Raw genomic sequence first — 21059 nt, forward strand, 5'->3', positions numbered from 1 at the left:
AGGCGGAGCGGGGCGCTCAATTGGAGGTTCCTGCCAGTTTTTCCTTAACGCGCGGCTTGGGGGAAACATCTCGCGATACCTGTGAGTTCTCGCGGGAACAGCATTCAAAAAACCCTGGCGCTTACCTGAGAACTAGCTGAATGAATGTGTAAACGACTCTGGTCGTGAAGTGGGGTTGCCATCGCGAACCTGGGCGCCGTGAGCCCTCGTCTCGAGCGGCTGGCTGCAGCAGCGGGGGAAAAGGGTGAGGAGAGAGGTAGGGGCAAGGGTCCTGGAGGGAGGTGCGTGTGGAGAGGAGCTGTGGAAGCGGCAAAGGGGAGTGCTCTCTGGGGAGTGGGGGAAAGCAGGGCCTAGGGAAACTTGGGGTCCAGGTCAAGGCGGAGGCCTTTAGCAGGAACAACTTCTTCAGCGGAACCCGGAGTTCTTCTCAACCAGGTTCTGAGCCGGTCTCAATCTTCCGTTGGGCGGGGTGGCCACCTCCGGGTGTTCTGCCTCTGTACGGAAGACGGGGTCGCTCGCCTGGGCCTCCGGGTGATAACAAACACCGGGTCCGCTCGGTCCAGTACGGTAGCCGCTAGCCACTAGTGGCAGTCTGAATTGAGAAGTGCTGTAAAATGGAAGATGCAGGCTGAATTTCGAAGACTACACAAAAGGAGGAATGGCCCGTTGATAATTTTTATAAAGATTACATGTTGAAATGATAGCGTTTTTGGATGTTTTGGGCTGAATAAAATATTGCTAACATGAATTTCATTCACCGTATTTACTTTTTTTAACCTGGCTCCTAGAAAATTAAAAATCGCAGATGTAGCTCGCATTCTATTTCCGTTGGACAGCGCGGCCGCAGACAGCTGCGTGTCAGGTTCTAATTGCTTTTCATCCCTTAGCTGGTGTAATATTCTCAAAAACCCTGTTAGGTCGATATTACTGTCTTTACTTTATGGATGAGCAAAGAAGACCTTAAACTGTCCAAGTTCATGCTGCCAGTGAGTTGTGGAAGTGGAGTAAGAGCTAAGGCAGCCTAAAGCCCTGAGCTCCCTGCCTCCTGAATGCTTTGTTATGTTTCTGAGAGGTTAAAATGTGGTTAGGAGCACCAGGCTTCGGAGCTGGACCCTTGTTCCCATCTCAGTCACATACTGATTACCCCGGCCAAGTTACTAAGCCTTTCTGTGCCTCCGTTTGCACATGTATGAATGGGGGAAATACCTTATACTTCACGGAGTTGTTGAGAGAATTAGATACCATATGCAAAGCACCAAGTATGATGTCTGGCACCTGTTAGCTGTAGTTATTCAACCCTGGCTACCTCTTTGCAGATTTATAGGTTAACTCTTATTCATCCATCAGACCTTTGCTGGAAAGTTACTTCCTCAGCGAAATCTTTCTTGCCCATACTTAACCCTGCTCTGTCCCCACCCCACTTCCCAATTGAGGACAGCACCTCCATGTTACAGCCTGATACATCTCTCCCTCTTGCACTTACCACACTTATAAATCTTTACAGTTCATTTATTTGATTTAATGCCTTTCCACTAACAGACTGTTACATTCAAGAAGGCAGGGGTATTGTCTAGTTTTGGGGTCATCGTTGTGTCCTCATTAATAGCATAGTATCTGACACACAATAAGAATTCTAACAAGTCTTTGAATGAATGAGAGCTAGTTTTTTGGCTTCCTTGATATTGTTGGCCAGGATGTCTTGGGGCTAGTTCCCCCCCCCCCTTTTTTTTTTTTGGTAAATGTCGATTATAATAATATTTAACTTATGTCCGTTAAATGAGATAATTCATTTGAAGCACTCTGTCTGGCAAATAGTAGATCCTCACGGAGTATATATTATTACTAACAATGCAATAATTAGTGCCTAGCCCCATCACCAAGCTTTGGAAAGGTCTTATATTTTATTTTTAAAGTTTGTTTATTTTGTGTGAGAGAGAGAGGGAGTGTCTGCAAGTGAGCAGGGGAAGGGTATAGAGGGGTTGAGAATCCCAAGCAGGTCCCAAGCTGACAGCACATGGAGCTGGTGAAGCCCGATGTGGAGCTCGAACCCATGAAGCATGAGATCATGACCTGAGCTGAAATCAAGAATCAGACACTCAACCGACTGAGCCATCCAGGCACCCATGGAAAGGTCTTCTATTTTAGAGCAGTAACTGCCAGCCCTGGATAACGTAGGATACCTTTTATTTCCCTCTGTCTTCTAAAATCATATATCTCCCATTTCATCTTCATTCTTAATGACCTTGCTTCCTGATTCACTGATAAATTGGAGCAGTTAGAAGAGCACTTATGCAGACTCCCACCACTAATCTACCTACTTATCAGTGTCTGTACCCATATACTTTGCTTTCCCTTACTTTAGATGAAATATTCATGCTCCTTTCTGAAATCAGTCCCTGTACATTAGACCTCGTTGTCTTTTCATCTCTCTAGCAGTTTGCCATGACCTCTCTAGCATCAGTTTTTCTTTTCTCCTGAATCTCTCCCATGACATATACACATGCTGTTATTTTTTCTTATTTTTTTTTTTTGTTGTTTTTAAAAGACAAACCTATTCCCCTTTCAGCTACTGCCCTGTTTATCTAGTAGTCTCCTTTGCAGCAAAACAACTTGTTTTCCTATTTTCCCACCATCCTCTCCAACCCATTTTAGTTGGCTTCCAGGATAACACATGCTCTTGGTTTTCCTCCTACCTCATTGGTCATGCCTAAGTACACTTTACTTCTTATTTCCACCTCTTAATGCCTCAAACCTTGGTCCTCTTCTCTTTAATTATGCTCGTACTCTGGAGATACCAAGGCTCAAGGATTTATGTTAATAACTCCTAGGTTTATATTACCAGCCCAGATCCTTCTAGTATAGCCAACTGGTTACTTGACATATATGATGTCCAAAACATAAGCCCCTGATTTTTTTTTTTAAGTTTATTTATTTTGAGAGAGGGAGGGAGAGAGAGAGAGAGAGAGAGAGAGGCAGAGAGAGACACTCCTAAGCGGGCTCTGTCACACAGAGCCCAATGAAAGGCTCGAACTCACAAACTGTGAGATCATGACTCTTAACCAACTGCACCACCCAGACACCGCAAGCCCCTGATTTTTTTTTTTTTTAAACAATTTTTGCTCACAATTTTTGTGGATTCAACTGATGGCAAATCTGCTCTACTTGTTGCTCAGGCCAGCCTTGGAGATATTTTTGACTTTTCTCTTTTTTATACACCCCACATTTAATTGTTAAAAAATCATGTTGGGTTTATGTCCAAGCTTTATGCAGAATTTGACCATTTCTCCGTACTCCTTATATAACCACTCTCATGTGAGCAATCATCTCACTTGGTCTGTCACTTGCTCCCCTCCAAACTATTCAACATAGCAGCCAAAATGATCCTTTTATTTTTATTTTTTTTTTAATTTTTTTTTTCAACGTTTATTTATTTTTGGGACAGAGAGAGACAGAGCATGAATGGGGGAGGGGCAGAGAGAGAGGGAGACACAGAATCAGAAACAGGCTCCAGGCTCTGAGCCATCAGCCCAGAGCCCGACGCGGGGCTCGAACTCACGGACCGCGAGATCGTGACCTGGCTGAAGTCGGACGCTTAACCGACTGCGCCACCCAGGCGCCCCCAAAATGATCCTTTTAAATGTATCAGATCTCTACTCCAGACTTTGTAATGAATCTCACTTTCACCCATAGTAGAAGCCAAAGTCCTCACAATAGCCCAATTAGCCTATTCTCTCCTCTGATCTAAATTCTTGTTCATTCCTTGGGTTTCCTTCCACTTTAATGCTACCCTTCTACCTCTATTCCTTTATCTTTCTGGAAAAAGGTACATGGCTAATTTTCTTACCTTCTGCAAGGCTTTGCTCCTAAGTCCCTTGAGGACTTTTCCCCCAATGCTTATTTTAGATTTCATCCTACTAACAATACTCCTACCTCTTCTAAGTTCCCTTACCTGTTCTTTTTTTTAATTTTATTTCCACTTTAATGCATTTAATTATTATACTACTTTTGCTTATCTTCTCCCACTGGAAGTTAAGTTTCATGAAAGAAGAGTGCTTTTTCTTTTGGTCCATTTGGATGCTGATAGATCTGAAATGCCCAGAATGGAGCTCAGCACATAGGCTTTAAGAAATATTGTTGGGGGCGCCTCAGTGGCTCAGTTGGTTAAATGTTCAACCTCAGCTCAGGTAATGATCTCACGGTTTGTGGGTTCAAGCTCCGTGTTGGGCTCTGTGCTGACAGCTCAGAGCCTGGAGCCCGATTTGGACTCTGTGTCTCACTCTCTCTGAGCCCCTCCCCTGCTCATACTCTGTCTCTGTCTCTCAAAAATAAAACATTAAAAAATATTTGGTGAATGAATGACTACATTGACTGGAGAGTGGGGAAACACCTTATTAATAGCCTGTTGCTCTTTGAATGCAAAGCTGAGTTTAAATCTGGCCTGAGAGACTGGGATCAATTTGGAAAGGATCATGAGTAAGGTCCAGTTACAGTGGAATGTTTCTATATACAATGTTTCAGTCATTGATTAGAAATCTAGAATGAGAGAAATGTTCTTTAGTTACTCTGAACATGATTCTGTTTTGCATGTCTTCTTATGAATAACTAGGAAAATACTAGGAGCATGTTGTCAATAAAGCATCTTTAATGTGTTCAAGAAGTTAACACTGTTTCAAAAAATTATGGACCTGAGAGTCTTTGCCTTACAAACCTTATTCAAAGCTGCCTTCTTACATTTTAAGTTAGCAGTCATGTTACTATAAAGTTTCTTGATTTCTTTCATTGTTCTCTTAACTTGATTACCTGTTTAGTGATGTATGAGACCCATCCAACCTTAGTATTTAAGAAGCTTAGCACACAACTGAACAGTTCCCTGCATTTCTTGTGTTCAGGTTTTGTTTTTGTTTTCCTCTGATTTGGTCTCAAATCAGGTAATGGAATTAACAGACTTTTCTTTTAGAACAAGCAAATTTGACCATTTAAAAGTCAGGAATAATATCTTTGATGCTATGTTTTTCTGTATGTCAGTAGTATTAGGGGAAAAGATATATCTATTTTTTTTATTATTGTTACTGTATGGAGTATTTTGTTTAAGCTTAAGTACTTACATTTCCTCTGTTTACAGTAGACCAGAAGCAAAAAAAAAAAAAAAATCATGGAGGCAGATATAATTGCAGATCTTCGATGCAAGCTCAAAGAGGTTGAAGAAGAGCGACTAAAAGCTGCACAATATGGTTTACAACTAGTAGAGAGCCAAAATGAGTTGCAGAATCAGTTGGATAAATGTCGTAATGAAATGATGACCATGACTGAGGTAGGACCCTGGGACTCCTCTGTTTATAAGGGTGTGCTTAGCTATTGAAGATTTGTATTGTCTAGAAATTATTAATATTAGTTTGATTCCTTTTTGAAGATTTTAGTTCTAGTTCCTACTCACCCCCATCTCTAATAAAAGGAACTGAAGTAAATGAATTCCTAATGTTCTTTCTGACCCTGTGTGTTCTGAATTTGAAAAGTTATTGTTCTCTTTAGCACATACTGGATTTTAGATTTTATTTTGTCTGCAGTCTTCCTTGGTGACCTCACTTGTTTCATAGCTTTAGATAATACCTAAATGTCCTATGACACTATACCAGGTCCTTACTTTACCCTTAAAGTCTAGATTTGTATATTCCATTGCCTACTAATAGACATCTCAAATGTAACAAACAGAATCGTTGATTCTCTGCCTGCTAACAAAACATTCTCTTGCAATTTAGCTTACTTAGTAAACGTAAATAATTTAAGCCAAATTTCTAGGGGTTTTATTCAATATCTTTGTGTCCTTTCTTTCTCATGTTTAATCCATTAGGAAGATCTAAGAACTTGACCACCATCTATGTTACTGCCATTCTGATCCAGACCACCATCATCTGTCCCCTAGACTACAGTAGCCTTTTAACCAGGTTGCCTGCTTCCCTCATTGCCTTTCATACCGGTCATTCTTCACACAGCAGCCAAGTGGCCATTGAAAGAGAAACAAAAGATATGTTACAGCCCTGCTAAAATCACACCTATGGGGGCGCCTGGGTGGCTCAGTTGGTTGAGCATCTGACTCTTGATTTCGGCTCAGGTCATGATCTCATGGTTTGTGGGATCAAGTGATCAAGTCCTGCATTGGGCACTGCACTGACAGTGTGTCATGGAGCCTGTTTGGGATTCTCTCTCTCCCTCTATCTCTGCCCCTGCTCCTGTGTGCACTCTCTCTCAAAAATAAACATTAAACACGCACACACGCCCACCTATGACTTCCGATTATATTTACAACAAAATCTCAACTCCTTACCGGGGTTTGCAGATTTGTATGTGATCTGACCTATGGCAACTACTTTACTCATCTTTAACTACTTTTGACCTCATCTTTAACTATTTTTCCTTGTTCTTAGCTATACTAATCCTGCCTTACAGGCTTTACATGAGCTGTTGCCTTCATCTGCATTGCTCATTCCCTGTCCCAACCCTTGGACTGAGTCCTCAACCTTTACATTTCTGTTTAATGTTACCTCAGCTTGAGAGACCTTCCCTGACTGTTTTGTAAAGTTGCCATCATTCACTGATCCAGCTAATTAAATCAGATTATAAGCTCCATGAGAGAAGGAATGTTGTTTGCCTTGTTCACTGCTGTATCTGTAGTGTCTGGCACACATTTATTGAAAGAATGAATTAATCTGTTTCCCGTTTTATGTAGTAAGTGCTCAGTAATATGGTTAAACTTTGATCTCAGTATTTAAGTACAGCAAGTAAAAATAACCTGCTTATTTTTCTCTTATTTAATTTTCTCTTATTTTTAACAGCTTATTGAAGGAGTTTGAACTAATGCTTTTTTTAATCTTTAAACTTCCCTGTCAGAAGCAAAAGCCCTCTTAAATCCTCCTTTTATCTCTGCACTATATTCATTTGAGAAGTCACTTGTAAACCTTTCTCAGATGACTACATTCTGAAAGGTCTAATTTAATATTTCATTTTTTACCTAGTCCACTATTTTATTTTCAGAGTCATAAGTAGAGCATATCATTATCAAACCAAGTAATTCTCACTAGGAAAGCTGAAGTGCTATAAAATGTTTTGTTTTGTTTTTATTTTTGTTTTTGTTTTCCCTAGCAGAGATTACTTGACATGTTGACATTCCATGAACACCTTTTTTTTCCTTAACAGGGCATAGAAGCAATTACCACATGAGTACCATGGGTTGAAAGCCTCTGGGTTTTCTTAGGACAGATTAGCTACAAAGTTACTCCATATCTAACATGTGCTGGTTAGGTAGAAAGCAGCAAATAGGTGAAGTAGGAATGAAACAGTTCAAGGTGAGAAGTGCTTATATATGATGGCTTTAAGTTAGTTTTACGTAATTGGATTATAATTGAATCTGTTTTCAGAATTATGAACAAGAAAAATATACTCTTCAGAGAGAAGTTGAGCTTAAGAGTCGAATGTTAGAAAGTTTGAGCTCTGAATGTGAAGCTGTTAAACAACAACAGAAAACACATCTGGAGCAATTAAAAGAACAACTAAGCAGAAGCCACGGACAGGAAGTGAATGAACTAAAAACTAAGGTTTGGATTTCTATGTATGTCAAAACAAAAATATTTCATGCTTTTGGAATTACCAATCTGTAAATGTTAGGTGATGATGATTTTCTTGATATTGTCTATTCATAATAGCTGAGATCAAGGGTTCCATGATCATAATGTTGGGAGTGGGAACACTGAGAAACAAGTTTACCTGAGGGACTTGTATTAATAACATTGTACTAATTGAATACAATTATTTAATTTTATTAACTGGGTATTTGAATGGAGTTTTAGTTTACTAACCACCATGACCTTGTTTAAAGTGCATAGTATGGCAGTCCCATTTTAGAAAGACTGGTCTCCTAGTTTTCACTGCAACTAGTGATCTACTTTGTAATTCTACAGAAGAAACCCATAGTTTATTTATTGTAAAATAACATACATTAGAATTGATACTTTCTAGTTTGTTTATTGAAGGTTAACTGATAACATATGATCTGCCTCCTACAACAACTCCTTAAGGAGGATACCATGATTGTCTCCATTTAACAGATGAGAAAATCAGTGTTTAAACAGAGTGAGTAAATTGGACAAAACCACAGAAATCAGTTGAGATTTGAACTGAAGCTGTCTGATTCTAAAGTCCATGTTGCTGTTCTTAGTCTAATGACATGTTATACTGGCTTCATTTCATGCATAAATACAAATTGTCCATTCTTTTCTGGTACCCCCAACTATCCAGTGCCTTCAGGTTACTTCTAAGGAATCCAGAACCTTTATCATGGCTCCTCTTTGTATAGAGTCCCTACTTCCCAGACCCCTCTCTACAAAACCTCTCCTGACTTTTTGCCTATTTTCTAAGAAGCCTGTTTTCTAATTTTCATTGTTTCGTGTAGCATCCTTCAAGATTTCTATGTATCTATACCACCTGTACTGTTAATTAATTTCCTTAAACTGACTCTTTTTATATTTTCTTATTTTAAGTAATGATGTCATTGAAATTATATATTTGAGCTGGTTATATTTTTTCCTAAAATGTTGTCAGAAAAACATGACTATCAAAATATGCTTTCATGGTAATAGAATCATCTTACATTCATTCGGGCAAACAGTAATCCACCTTGTCTGAAACTAATCTAAGTTGAGACACCAATGACTGATAATGATGCGTTCTTCTTCCCCCACTCCTTGCCACGTTATTTTCGTTTTAGCAGTGGCTTTCATTATGTAAACAAAAAAGAGTAAAAGAGTAATGTAGGAAATACTCAGAGTCTGAGGCAAAGCCACCTATATAAGAGATGGCTTTTTGGTGGAGCAAAGACTAAATTAGTCAAAAAATATTTTCAGTCTTAACGGATGTTCTCAAGTCACTTGTGCCAAAATTTTCACATTTTTTCTGAAATTTTTCACTTCTTTCTCACATATAATCCATCAACAAGTTCTAAGAACCTAATCTATAAAACATCCATGTGTGCTGCTACCATTCTAGTCCAGATCACCATCATCTCTCCTCCAGACTACTATTGTAACCTTCTATCCAGGTAGCCTGTCTCCATTGTTGCTACTCATAACATTCACTCTTCACACAATACCCAAAGTGGCCAAGTCCAGACTTACTTTGATTACTAATATGGACTATTTGTATGTTTGTAAGACAGAGCATATCACTATTAAAAGATGCCTAGCCTTGGCCAAATAGGAAACCCTAATCGTCTCATCATGTAGTAAATTTGGGTCAGTCAGTCGTTCCAACATAGATCATTCAGCTAAAAATTTTTTTTTTCACATTATGAAAATAGGAAAGGGAAAGTAAGTCAAAAGGCTCTTATATTTTAAATAGAAAATATCAGGATATAATCTAAGAAAGTTGATACACAATTGAAGATAATTCAATATAGATGATAATTGTAACCCTGGACGTCAAGCAAAAGTTTTTTGTTGGTAACAGAAATTGTGTAGTGAATACTAGGCATTGTGTTATATGTTTTATCCACCTGATCTCAGTTGAGAGCCTCACAGTAACCCAGGAATGGTTGATACAATCATTTACCAGTTTTACATAGGAGGAATGAAATAGGCTAAATCTAGGCTTTCCCTTAAAAATTCATCCTTCTGCTATAAGTTTGTTCCCTTTAAACTATATATTTTCTGTTTTCCAAGATTTAGAACTATATGAAAATGTAATTTGTTTTGTTCAGCTTGACTGTCTTCCGAAATAGTTATACTGCAGTTACCAGAATAATTTGTACTGCAACTATATATTCTGATGACCTTCAATTACCTTTTGATTTTTTAAGATTTCATTTTTTTTTTTTTACTTTAGTTAGAAAAACTAAAAGCAGAATTAGACGAAGCTAGGCTTAGTGAAAAGCAGCTGAAGCACAAAGTAGATCATCAGAAGGAACTCCTTTCATGTAAATCAGAGGAAATGAGAATAATGTCTGAGCGTGTACACGAAAGTATGTCTTCAGAGATGCTGGCTCTTCAAATTGAGCTGACTGAAATGGAAAGTATGAAGGTAATATTTATGGCATATATGTTCTTAGAGTTTTTTTTTTTTTCTTGCATATTTTTGTTACATGTTTTTGTTATAATTTTAAGGCTGAAATACTTTTTGGCTTAATTTTGATGTAACTAATTAAAAAATATTTTAGAGAGTTTTTAGGTGGATTACTTCATGCATAGTAAAGCTTTAAATTATGTGATTATGTAAAGCAGACTACCTTCTGATTAATGAAACCTCTGGAAGAATTTAGACTCATTAACTGATCCTAGTTTGTGTCTAAAAACCCTATATAGGGGCGCCTGGGTGGCGCAGTTGGTTAAGCGTCCGACTTCAGCCAGGTCACGATCTCGCGGTCCGTGAGTTCGAGCCCCGCGTTGGGCTCTGGGCTGATGGCTCAGAGCCTGGAGCCTGTTTCCGATTCTGTGTCTCCCTCTCTCTGCCCCTCCCCCGTTCATGCTCTGTCTCTCTCTGTCCCAAAAATAAATAAACGTTGAAAAAAAAAAATTAAAAAAATAAATAAATAAAAAAATAAAAACCCTATATAAATGTTGGTTTCATGGAAATTGATATGCAGATGAATGTAGGTTTTTTTTTTTTTTATTGTAGGCTGAGGTTAATTAAAAATTAAAGTCTTAACTTCACAGGAGAGAAAGATACCTTTTCATTGTGTTCCCTGCTGAAAAATATAATTTTATTATTTTATGATGCACCTTACAACCTTTGACTAGTTCTTTAGTTTTAGTTTTGAACCACAGCTGATAAACTGAGCAGCTGCTAAATGAAAGATTTATTGAGGAGAATTTCCTCTTTTTCAATTCCTGTTGAATAGACTACCCTCGAAGAAGAAGTGAATGAATTACAGTATAGACAAGAACAACTAGAACTTCTTAGTACTAATTTAATGCGCCAGGTAGACCGTCTTAAAGAAGAAAAAGAGGAGCGAGAGAAAGAAGCAGTTTCTTACTATAATGCCTTAGAGGTACTGTGATTACGGTAACATTATTTTTTCCAATTTATAATAAGTTTTTTCCTTGCTAACTTAACCCCTATCAGCTAAATTGTTTTCTTTTAAATTTAGAAAGCTCGTGTAGCAAATCAAGATCTTCAGGTGCAATTAGACCAGGCCCTCCAGCAAGCCTTGGACCCCAGTAGTAAAGGCAACTCTTTGTTTGCAGAGGTACTTAACAAATACTCCATTGATTAAATTGGCATTTCACTTAATACAAGAATAATTACACATGTTAATATTTTCTAGGTGGAAGATCGAAGGGCAGCAATGGAACGTCAGTTCATCAGTATGAAAGTCAAGTATCAGTCACTAAAGAAGCAAAATGCATTTAATAGAGAACAGATGCAGAGAATGAAGGTATCGAGTTATCATAATTGGAGGCTTATTAAACCTATTTTGTGTCCATATTACATGTACAAATATATCAAAGAAAGCATCTTTTTATTCAAAGAATGTACTTAGTTATTTCTAGAACTGCATGATTTTAGAAAAAAATATTTTTTTAATTGAAAATTTTTTTTTTTTTTTTTTTTTTTTTTTTTTTTTTACATTTATTTATTTTTGAGAGACAGAGAAACGGAGCACACGTGGGGAGGGGCAGAGAGAGAAGGAGAATCCAAAGCAGGCTCCAGGCTCTGAGCTGTCAGCACAGAGCCCAATGCAGGGCTAGAACTCACGAACCGTGAGATCATGACCTGAGCCGAAGTCGGACGCTCTACCAACTGAGCCACCCAGGCACCCCCAAAAATCTACATTTTACAATTGACTAAAAGATCTATTGTATTTTATTTAAAAAATTAACTCCTTAGTAAATATTTAGTAATAATACAGTTAGCATCCATTGATTTTTTTTTTTTTTTTTAATGGTTGCTCAATAACTTTGCCAGAAATGTATAAATGTTTATGTAGTAGGGAAAAGAACTTGAAAAGTTTTTATTTCCTGCTGTTGTCCTGGCATCTCTTAGCACAGCCCTAAGGTTCCTACTTCAATGGAAGCTAGCTCTGTCACCATTCTTCAGTTCTCCTGCAAAGGCTTATTAAAGAGTGGGATTTAGATTTCCTTTTCTTGCAGTTCCTCAAGTCAAGCATGTTTTGATTTAAGGGGTTTTTGGTCATTTTAGTCTAACAGGCAGTAACAGAAAAACATGTGGAAGTTATAAAGATTGTAGTATTGTACCCAGCTTTTAGAATCCTGATCCTTAAACTGTTTTGCTTAACTGGTAACTGGAAGTCTCGAAGGGTTTCCTGCCTTTTATTTAGGATGGTGAGATTTACAAAGAAATATGAAAAGTCATAATTAAACTTTGGTGTTAGATGAACTTGGGATTTAATCCTAGTTCTATCCATTGTTAGCTATGTGACCTTAGACAAGTATTTTTACTTTTCAGAACACCAGTCACCTCATCTATGAAGTAGATATGATAGAACCTGCCTCTTAAATTGTCCTGGAATTAAATAAAAGTATAGTAAAATGCTTACACGGTGCTTGGCGTAGAAGGAAGTACTGACTTAATAAAGATCTGTGGTTTTTAAGGATTTTGATTGTGCTGCCTGGTTTACTGAGGCTCTCCCCAATCCAGGAATGACACTTTTTGTAAATTTTCTCACATTTGCTTTTTGTTTTCTTTCAATATTTGTTGGGTTACTATTAATCTCCCAGTGTTCCCATGATATTGGGACAACAAGTAGCATTCTGAATCTTCTTAGGCTAAATGTGTCTAGACTCTAGTCTGAAGTGGAACAAAACATGGGTCCTTAAAAATGTTAGAAGTCATCTTTCTGCCTTTGTGACCATAACTGCAATGTCATATCATTGTTTGCTTTCCTCAAACTATATTTAAACTAACTGATACTTTTTAGAACTTCAAAATTTTCTGAAGGCAGAAAGGAATGGTAATTTTAGATTCTAGTTAATTTCCTTTCAGCTGGTATGCAACTCCAGGTTTAGGTGGAGTCATAATTAGGTGCTGCTCTTAAATAAATTTCTTTATATTTGTATTGAAGATTCCCTCAGTGTCCTTAGATGACTTTTACCTTTGCTTTCTATCCTTTTCATTTGTGAATCTCACCTTTATAAATATAAGTAGCTTCATAATTTCTCCCACTTAATACTATTGAAGTTAATCAAAATTTTAGAAAAACCCCAGCAGACCCTTAATGACAGTGGATGTGATGAGTAAAGTATAACATTATAGCATTTGAGCAGGTTTATTTACTGGTTAAGTGATGCTTCTGGATCATAGCCATTCATTTCAATTTTATGTTTCACAGAAGTACAAATAATTTTTATTATCAGATATTACTCCTAAGTATTCAGATAAGTACTCAGAGTTATATCTATAACTAAACTTATTGATATAAATATTTTCAAATTATTAGATTATTAAATTAGACATAGCTAGTTTTGTTTCCAAACTGAGTTCAGGGGGTAGTATAGTACAAAATATGCATTATACCAAAAATGTTATTGTTAGAATTTTCCTCTCCCCAATTCAGTTCTGTGGGGGGTGGGGGTGGGATTGTAAATTTTTTTTTTTTTCCCCCAGTTACAAATTGCGACATTGCTACAAATGAAAGGATCTCAAACTGAGTTTGAGCAACAGGAGCGGCTGCTTGCCATGCTGGAGCAGAAGAACGGTGAAATTAAACACCTCTTAGGTGAAATCAGAAACCTGGAGAAATTTAAGGTATGTGTAACTCCTTCAATAGTGCAGCCAGATTTGGTTTGAATATCTTACATCAGTTGATCCTTGAGCAACACAGGGGTTAGGGATGCCCACCCCTGTGCTGTCAAAACTCTGCATAATTTTTGACTCCCCCAAAACTGTATTAGTAGCTTACTGTTTATTGGAATCCTTACTGATGACATAAACAGTTGATTGACACATGTTTAGTATGTTATATGTATAATACACCATCTTCTTACAATAAAGTAAGTTGGAGAAAATAAAGTGTTGTTAAATTATAAGGAAGAAAAAATAACATTTACAGTACTCTACTGTGAAAAATTCACATATGAGTGGACCTATACCACTCAAACCTGTGTTATTCAAAGGACAACTGTATTAACCCAATATGCTATTCATTTTGAGTAATAAGAATTGTTGTTTTCTTTAGAGTTTATATGAAAGTACGGAATCTAGGCAGTCCGTCAACTCTGACACTCCAGAAGATAACACTTACTATACAGATTTACTTCAGATAAAGCTTGACAACTTAAAGTAAGTGTTGGGTGATTAGAAAGATGGACACACTCTTGACTTGCTTATAATAAGTAGTATTAGTGACTACAAATTTTTGTTTTCACATTGCCAAAAGAAATTCCGGAAAAGAAAAGCAACAAAAATATATTGGTGGCAGATGAGATATATTGAAGATATAATTAGTGCTGGTTATTGAAGAAAAAATATTTTCAATGAATAATTAAAGATTTTGATTTCTTTGGGTTTAGTTTTTTAGACTGGTAAGTGAAAAGAACTTTAATACAGAAAATGTACTTATACTCTAAATTTTTCAAGACTAATATCACCTAATTTAACACTTGAAAGTTATTTGTACGTGCATTACTGTGAAAATAATACTTTGCCCCTTTGTCCATTTCCTTTGAAGAATGCGTGACATTTTTTTGTTTGAAAATGCTATTGTTAAAGCTTATTTTGTTTATTGTTTCTTTCTTATCTAAAACCCCCCAAAAATGTATTTTTGTCAAAGAGTTCAAGTATATAGTAAAAGATTTTGCAGTAACAATATACCTTGTGTGTGTGTGTGTGTGTGTTTGTGTGTGTGTGTGTGTGTGTGTGTATAAAACATGTATGTATATTGTGTGTTATTTTAATATTCCTTGATTCTCCTTTTTGTATTTATATAGCAAAGAAAATGAAAGCACTAAAGGTGAATTGTCCATACAGCGAATGAAAGCATTATTTGAGAGCCAACGGGCTTTGGATATTGAAAGAAAACTTTTTGCAAATGAAAGATGCCTCCAGCTCTCCCAAAGTGAAAATATGAAACTGAGAGCTAAATTAGATGAGTTAAAACTGAAGTATGAACCTGAAGGTATGCATGTCTCATTTATGTTGTCTTTTAAATTATGAGACACCCTGAGAAATCATATCAAGTTTTTTTCTTACTACAGCTTTATGCAAATCCCATTACAAACTAATTTATGGTTATGTATCTGTATCTAATAAAACAGATTTACTCCTACAAAAGATGTAGGAAAATTATAAGAGAACTGGATACTGGGTATGTATGAATATGATAGGTATTCTGTTGGATATCTGTATATTAGAGCCTTGATAAGGTTTGAAAACCTTAGAGATTTTTCCATTTAAGATTGCGGACACCCTACATAATACCAAAGAGTTTGATTTTGTTGAGGCAACTGATGTTTGGGCTCTGTATTAGTTAATACCATTTATAGAAAACCTAAAAATGGAGACTTAAAAAAGATAGGTATTAATTCTTCCCCTTACAAAAGTCTGGAAGAGACATTCCAGAACTGGTCAGAGTGTCAGGATCTAGGCTTCATTTGCATTGTTCATCAGTATAACCCTTGAGTAGAATTGAGTCACATGACTCCCCTACAAGAAAAGCTGAGAAAGGCAATCTTGATTCTCAGGGGTCATATTCCCAACTACATCTTGGGATTTTTTTTTTTTTATAAGTGTAATAGACATTTGAGTCACATGACTCCCCTACAAGAAAAGCTGAGAAAGGCAATCTTGATTCTCAGGGGTCATATTCCCAACTACATCTTGGGATTTTTTTTTTTTTTTATAAGTGTAATAGACATATAATATTTTATTAGATTCGGGGTATATCATAATGATTCAATATTTATACATAATAAAATGATACCCCCCCATGATAAGTCACCATGCAAAGTTATTACGATATTATTGAGTATATTCTTGGGGGATCTATTATTGAGGAAGACTAGTGGGACAGATATTAGAGGACAACTAGCAAGTCTGATCACTGAGGTAGAAAATAGCCTTAATATATAGGCTTTGCATCTTACATACTAAAAAAGAGTAGTTTTACTGTCTGTTTGTAAATTGAAAAATAAAAGGCCAAAAATAAAACAAAGCCTAATAACGTGATGGTTCTTAAAGCAAAAAAAAAAGTGTTGTTACATGTTTTAGGTTATAGATTTTCAGCCAGTTTTTGCTCCTATGCTGTTCACATACCTAAGACTATCATTATTGTTCATGACTCATGTCATTCTCAATAGTAGTGGGGAGGTTGTCAGTAATAGTAAGCTCTTTTATAGTTCAAAAAGTCTGCTCTTCTCATCCTTTTTCTCTTTGCTGATTCTAATAGGCTTTCCTACTTAAAAATTACACATTATGAATTTCAAAGGTCTGCTGAACTGAACACTGCAAACAGAGGAAAGTATCGTGAATCTAGTTGATTCAGGGAGAATCTATCTGATGCAAGAGAAAGGGAAGATAATGATATAAAAAGAACAGTGTAGAGCAGGGACACCAACCCCATGTCCACCCATGGTTTCTCCCACCTTCACTAACAATTTTGATTTTGAAAATGAAAAACACATTGGTATGAGGATAGGGAAAAGATAGAACAATTAATTTAGTGACTGTAAGTATGCCTGCAAAGGGGGTGGAATGATGTTATGTTAGGCAGTGGGGGTAGAAGGCTATTGCTGTAGTCTGCAGTGAGACGTACTATGGTTTGAACTTGGGAGGTATCCACAGTGGAAGTACTCAGATTTTGAACATACTTTGTGGGTGGGGCTAATAAGCACAAATTGCCATAGAGAATTTGACTTGTTCTTTGCATGTAGTCATTACAACACACAATATTGAGTGGAGTAAGTGTTTTTAATCCCCATTTTACAGACAAAGAAAATAAAGTTCGAGAGGTTAAGTACTTCCTCCAGGTCACCCAGCTACAGAGTACTACTATGAGGATTTGTATCTGGATTCCTTGACTCTTAGCCACTGCATCCTTCCTCACCTCCATGCTGAAGTCTTATAAAGCCCTGTGTAACTTTTATCACAATATCAGAAGAGAACATATAAGTGTTAATTCTGAGAGCCAAATCTTTTGAGTTCCCAAGGAAAATTTATAGCCAGATAACTTTTAAAAGATGCAGTTAGTGAAGTCTATGAAAAAGAAAGGATAAAAGACAGAAACAATATATTTCAATAAAGAGATAAGTGGGTTTTAAAAGAATGAAGAAAAGGAAAAGAAAAACCAATATAACTAGTTCTATCTTTTTATGTTTACAGTGTCTTTGTTTTGACTTATTGACTGAATATACTTTTAATGTTTTTATCCTCAGAGAAAATTGAAGTGCCTGTGGCCAAAAAGAGGCGTGAGGTCCTGCCTGTGGATATAACCACCCCTCACAGTGTATGTGCCAAAAGTGCAGTAGAGGAAGAAGTTTGTAGATTACCACCTCAGAAAGAGGAGGCACAGGGCTGTCCCAGCAATTCAGAAAATAACAACTTGCAGATAGAAAAGACAGTTTCTGTAAATACACCAGAAGTCATTCTGTCTCCTCATAAGAGTCTGCCCATGGATACTCAGCCAAGGAAGGAAAAGAAGTGTGTAAAACTTATAGGAGTTTCAGCAGACTCTGAAGTCTTAAGTGAAAGAAGTGGAAACACCCCGGATTCTCCCAGGTCAGTGTCCTATTTTCCTCAGGGCAACCAGCAGACCTCTCCATCTCTTCTCTATCGCTGCATGAACTGTGCTATCTGTTTCTTTATCTATTTTCTTAGTATTGCATGTAGTATAATTCCCCAATTTCATCTGCCTACCTTCAACTTTTTTAAAACTTTAAGAAAAACTAAAATGATTACAAAGGGAAAGGACTCCTGAATAAGGGAATTATTTTCGAGAGTTACACTTTGCTATTTCAAGAAACAGAAATACCACAGTCTAGTACATCTCTGAATGTTTTGTTGGTTTCAAGAAATGTATAGTTGGTTATTTTTCCCCTAGTTCAAGAGTGACCATGAAAGAAAAATTAACTTACGTCCTAAAAGGGCTTTCTAGTAGTCTAAGAAATTTCAGCCTTCTAGAAACTGTTAGGTGAAATTTTTTTATGGCTTTTGAAATTGTTTATCCTAAGTCTACAAGAAACAGCTTTGATTTTGACATTTTTAAATATCAAAGGTAATTCATTTTCATTTTTATATCAAAACTTCAAAGCCTGTAGTTTCTGCATGTTTGAGTTTGTGACTCAAAGAGGAAGTGTCAGACATGTGTCTATAGGAATTAACATTTTAAGGGCCTTATCTTTAAAACAAATTAAAATAATAGAGATTGGAAGGTAAGAGAAAGTGAGTGAAAGGAAAAGGTAGGTAACAGTGACTGAAGCTAGGATAGAATAAGATACAAGCTCAGGGCAAGTGTAGCAGGACCAAGAGTAGGGAAAAAAGGAATGAGGATGGAGAAGGTAATAAAAAGATGATGAAGGATGTCTGTATGCAGTGGAATGATAGATGCATTTAAAATGCGTATCTTTAGACATTTTAAAAATTAAACATATTGATGTGAAAACAGGTTGGATTGTCTACTTATTAAAAGGAGATCTTTAAGGTGCTACTAGGGCTACATGAGTCTTTGATGGGAAGGTACAGAATAAGACATTTTACTAGTGTGTATTTGAGGTAAGATAGTAAGACATAGCCCACCTTTGTAAAAGGGCTGTTTTGTATGTTTTGCCTGATTTTTTTAATAAGTCTTCAGTGCTACTAAAGGTACTGTACAGTGAAAGCACCTCAACAATGTGAGCAGCTATTATTATTAAGAGAAGGACTGTTGACCCCTGAGCAACATGGGTTTGATCTGTGCAGGTCCACTTCCATGCGAATTTTTTTTTTTTTTTTTTTTTAATATACCATACATTATTGTAAATGTGTTTTTCTTATGATTTTCTTAACATTTTCCTTTCTGTAGATTTACTTTAAGAGTGCAGCATATGATACATATATAAAATATGTGTTAATCACTTGTTTATGTTATGGGTAAGGCTTCCAATCAACAGTAGGCTATCAGTAGTTAAGTTTGGGGGGAGTCAGAGGTTATATGAGGATTTTTGACTGCAGGGGTCAGCATTGTTCACAGATCATCTATAATTTATTACTCCATTCCTTGAATTTTTACATAGTAACATTATAAGTCTCATAAGGTAAAAGCCTAATATTCTCAAAGAAAAAGTAACTTCAAATAAATTATAAGTCACACACACACACACACACACACACACACAGAGTTCCAAGTAGTTTTGAAATGAAGTCAATAGGTTATGTTTGTATATATGTGATTCATTGTGTAAGTGTGCTTGACCATTGTATATTTCTGGAGGTGCAGTTCCAGAATTAATCAGTGCAGACCTTGCTATCTGTGTTGTCTTCATTTCTTTTTCTGCTCTTTTTTGCTTGATAAAAATTACTTAAGCAAATGTATTTAGCTACTTGTTTGACTCAAATTAAGTAGCACGTTGGAATTTTGTCTGGCTAGTGAAACAAAAACAAATAAAATACCACAAAACGTTTGTTTTTGTGTATGTGTGAGTCCATCTGCTAACTCAATATGTTTCCAGCCTTTTGCTCGTTGCATGATTAACTTAGACACACAATACTATGATAATATTACAATAGTAAATATGGGTTTACTGGGGACTTCACTATTGCATGCTTTATAAATTTAACTGATAATCTTGCTATTAAATCTTTATAAACCTTTTAAAATATATCTTCACTGTTTTTTCATAAATGATTATTCTGCTAGTTAAAATTCAATTTAAGTTTTGTGTTTCTTTTATGAGACAAATTGCCATGTGTTCATGCACTTCAGTATTCCATGTTATTTTTATCTTGTGTTTTCCTTTTGTAGGTCATGTTAACATTAAAGTTGTGCTCTAGCATTTAAATTTTTTTGTTAGGTGTGCTTATAGTAGACATCCCATTATATTTTAATTCTTAAATTTAGGCTTTGCCATGACTTTTATCGGCGTTAAAAATATTTCTTTGGACATTTAAAATATTAAGTCTGTTGACGTAAAAAGTCTCTTTTAGAGAGGCAGTTACTTAGTTTTCTTAATGGTATTGGAGTCACCTATAATTTTTCCTCATATACATACAAACAATTATGTCTCATTAGAGGCCCATTATATGAGAAGATTGTTTCTTCTGTAATTTTTCTTAACCATATTTGAATTCAGAGTGGATGCTTTAATGCCTGTAGGTTAGCTGCTGAATCAAGGCTTCAAACAGAAGTTAAAGAAAGGAAAGAAACTGCAAGCAAATTGGAAAAGGAAACTTGTAAGAAATCACATCCTATTGTATACGTGTCCTCCAAATCAACTCCAGAGACCCAGTGCCCTCAGCAGTAAGGACTTTACTTTAATGAGAGTAAGGTACCACTTGCCCAAAAGGTTGATTTGGAGCTTTGTTAAGATTGTCTTTATCAGAACTATACAACCTTGTAGGTTATTTCTTTCTACCTGTTGTGCCAAGACCTGGCATTTTCATGTTCGTCTGACCAAATGTTTAAAATTTGGTTGTGATTCTAAGCAGGAGAGTTCCTTAAATGATGACTCTTCATGGAACTTCTATTAATGACAGTAAATAAACTAATAACTGAAGGAAAGTGTTATTATAAATTATTTGTTGCATTGTATATGGATTTTTTAAGTGTCATTAACACATACCTTCTAAGTCACATATTTGGAAAGAATACAAATCATTAACGATTACATTTTCCTATGTACTTTTTAATGAACTTAGTTTTTCACTATATTATAAAAATAGAAAACTTAGTTTAAAAATATATATTATATTGTAACTGGATTTTATCAGTGTTTAAAGCATCTATGTTTATCTTTGTATTCATGTACGTGATTTAAATTTTAAGTCTCAAGCATATGAAAAATATAATTTTGAAACTTAAAACTGCCATAAATGATCCCCTATTTTTTTTACTCTGTATAGATAACACATTGTTATCAAAAGGGGAT

At 36.2% G+C, this 21059-nt stretch overlaps 1 protein-coding gene across 5 annotated transcripts; it reads left to right on the forward strand.

The window, feature by feature from the left end:
* The first annotated feature begins 54 nt into the window (after positions 1-54).
* SPDL1 (spindle apparatus coiled-coil protein 1) lies at positions 55-20692 on the forward strand. 5 transcript variants are annotated; one of them, XM_025924404.2, is made up of 12 exons: positions 59-256; positions 5123-5311; positions 7413-7589; positions 9871-10065; positions 10883-11032; positions 11132-11230; positions 11309-11419; positions 13609-13749; positions 14180-14283; positions 14931-15118; positions 17373-17715; positions 20288-20692. In XM_025924404.2, the coding sequence occupies exons 2-12, from the start codon at positions 5153-5155 to the stop codon at positions 20433-20435; spliced, it is 1815 nt and encodes a 604-aa protein (XP_025780189.1). In that variant the 5' UTR covers positions 59-256; positions 5123-5152; the 3' UTR covers positions 20436-20692. The 5 variants fall into 5 exon arrangements, with proteins under 5 accessions (XP_025780188.1, XP_086568611.1, XP_086568730.1 ...); XM_025924403.2 differs by lacking the exon at positions 20288-20692 and having other exon boundaries at positions 55-256; positions 5126-5311; positions 17373-19595; XM_086712485.1 differs by lacking the exon at positions 20288-20692 and having other exon boundaries at positions 55-244; positions 17373-19595.
* The last annotated feature ends 367 nt before the right edge of the window (positions 20693-21059 follow it).

This window comes from Puma concolor, chromosome A1, assembly GCF_028749965.1.
Source record: "Puma concolor isolate L17-30 chromosome A1, mPumCon1.1.hap2, whole genome shotgun sequence".
NCBI lineage: Eukaryota > Metazoa > Chordata > Mammalia > Carnivora > Felidae > Puma > Puma concolor.

What these genes read in the sequence shown, in the direction of transcription:
- SPDL1 (XM_025924403.2), top strand. Translation starts at nt 5,153, where the DNA reads ATGGAGGCAGATATAATTGCAGATCTTCGATGCAAGCTCAAAGAGGTT. An exon ending in AACAGATGCAGAGAATGAAG is followed by an intron (nt 11,420 to 13,608) that starts GTATCGAGTTAT and finishes TTTTTCCCCCAG; the next exon opens with TTACAAATTGCGACATTGCT. An exon ending in ATAAAGCTTGACAACTTAAA is followed by an intron (nt 14,284 to 14,930) that starts GTAAGTGTTGGG and finishes GTATTTATATAG; the next exon opens with CAAAGAAAATGAAAGCACTA.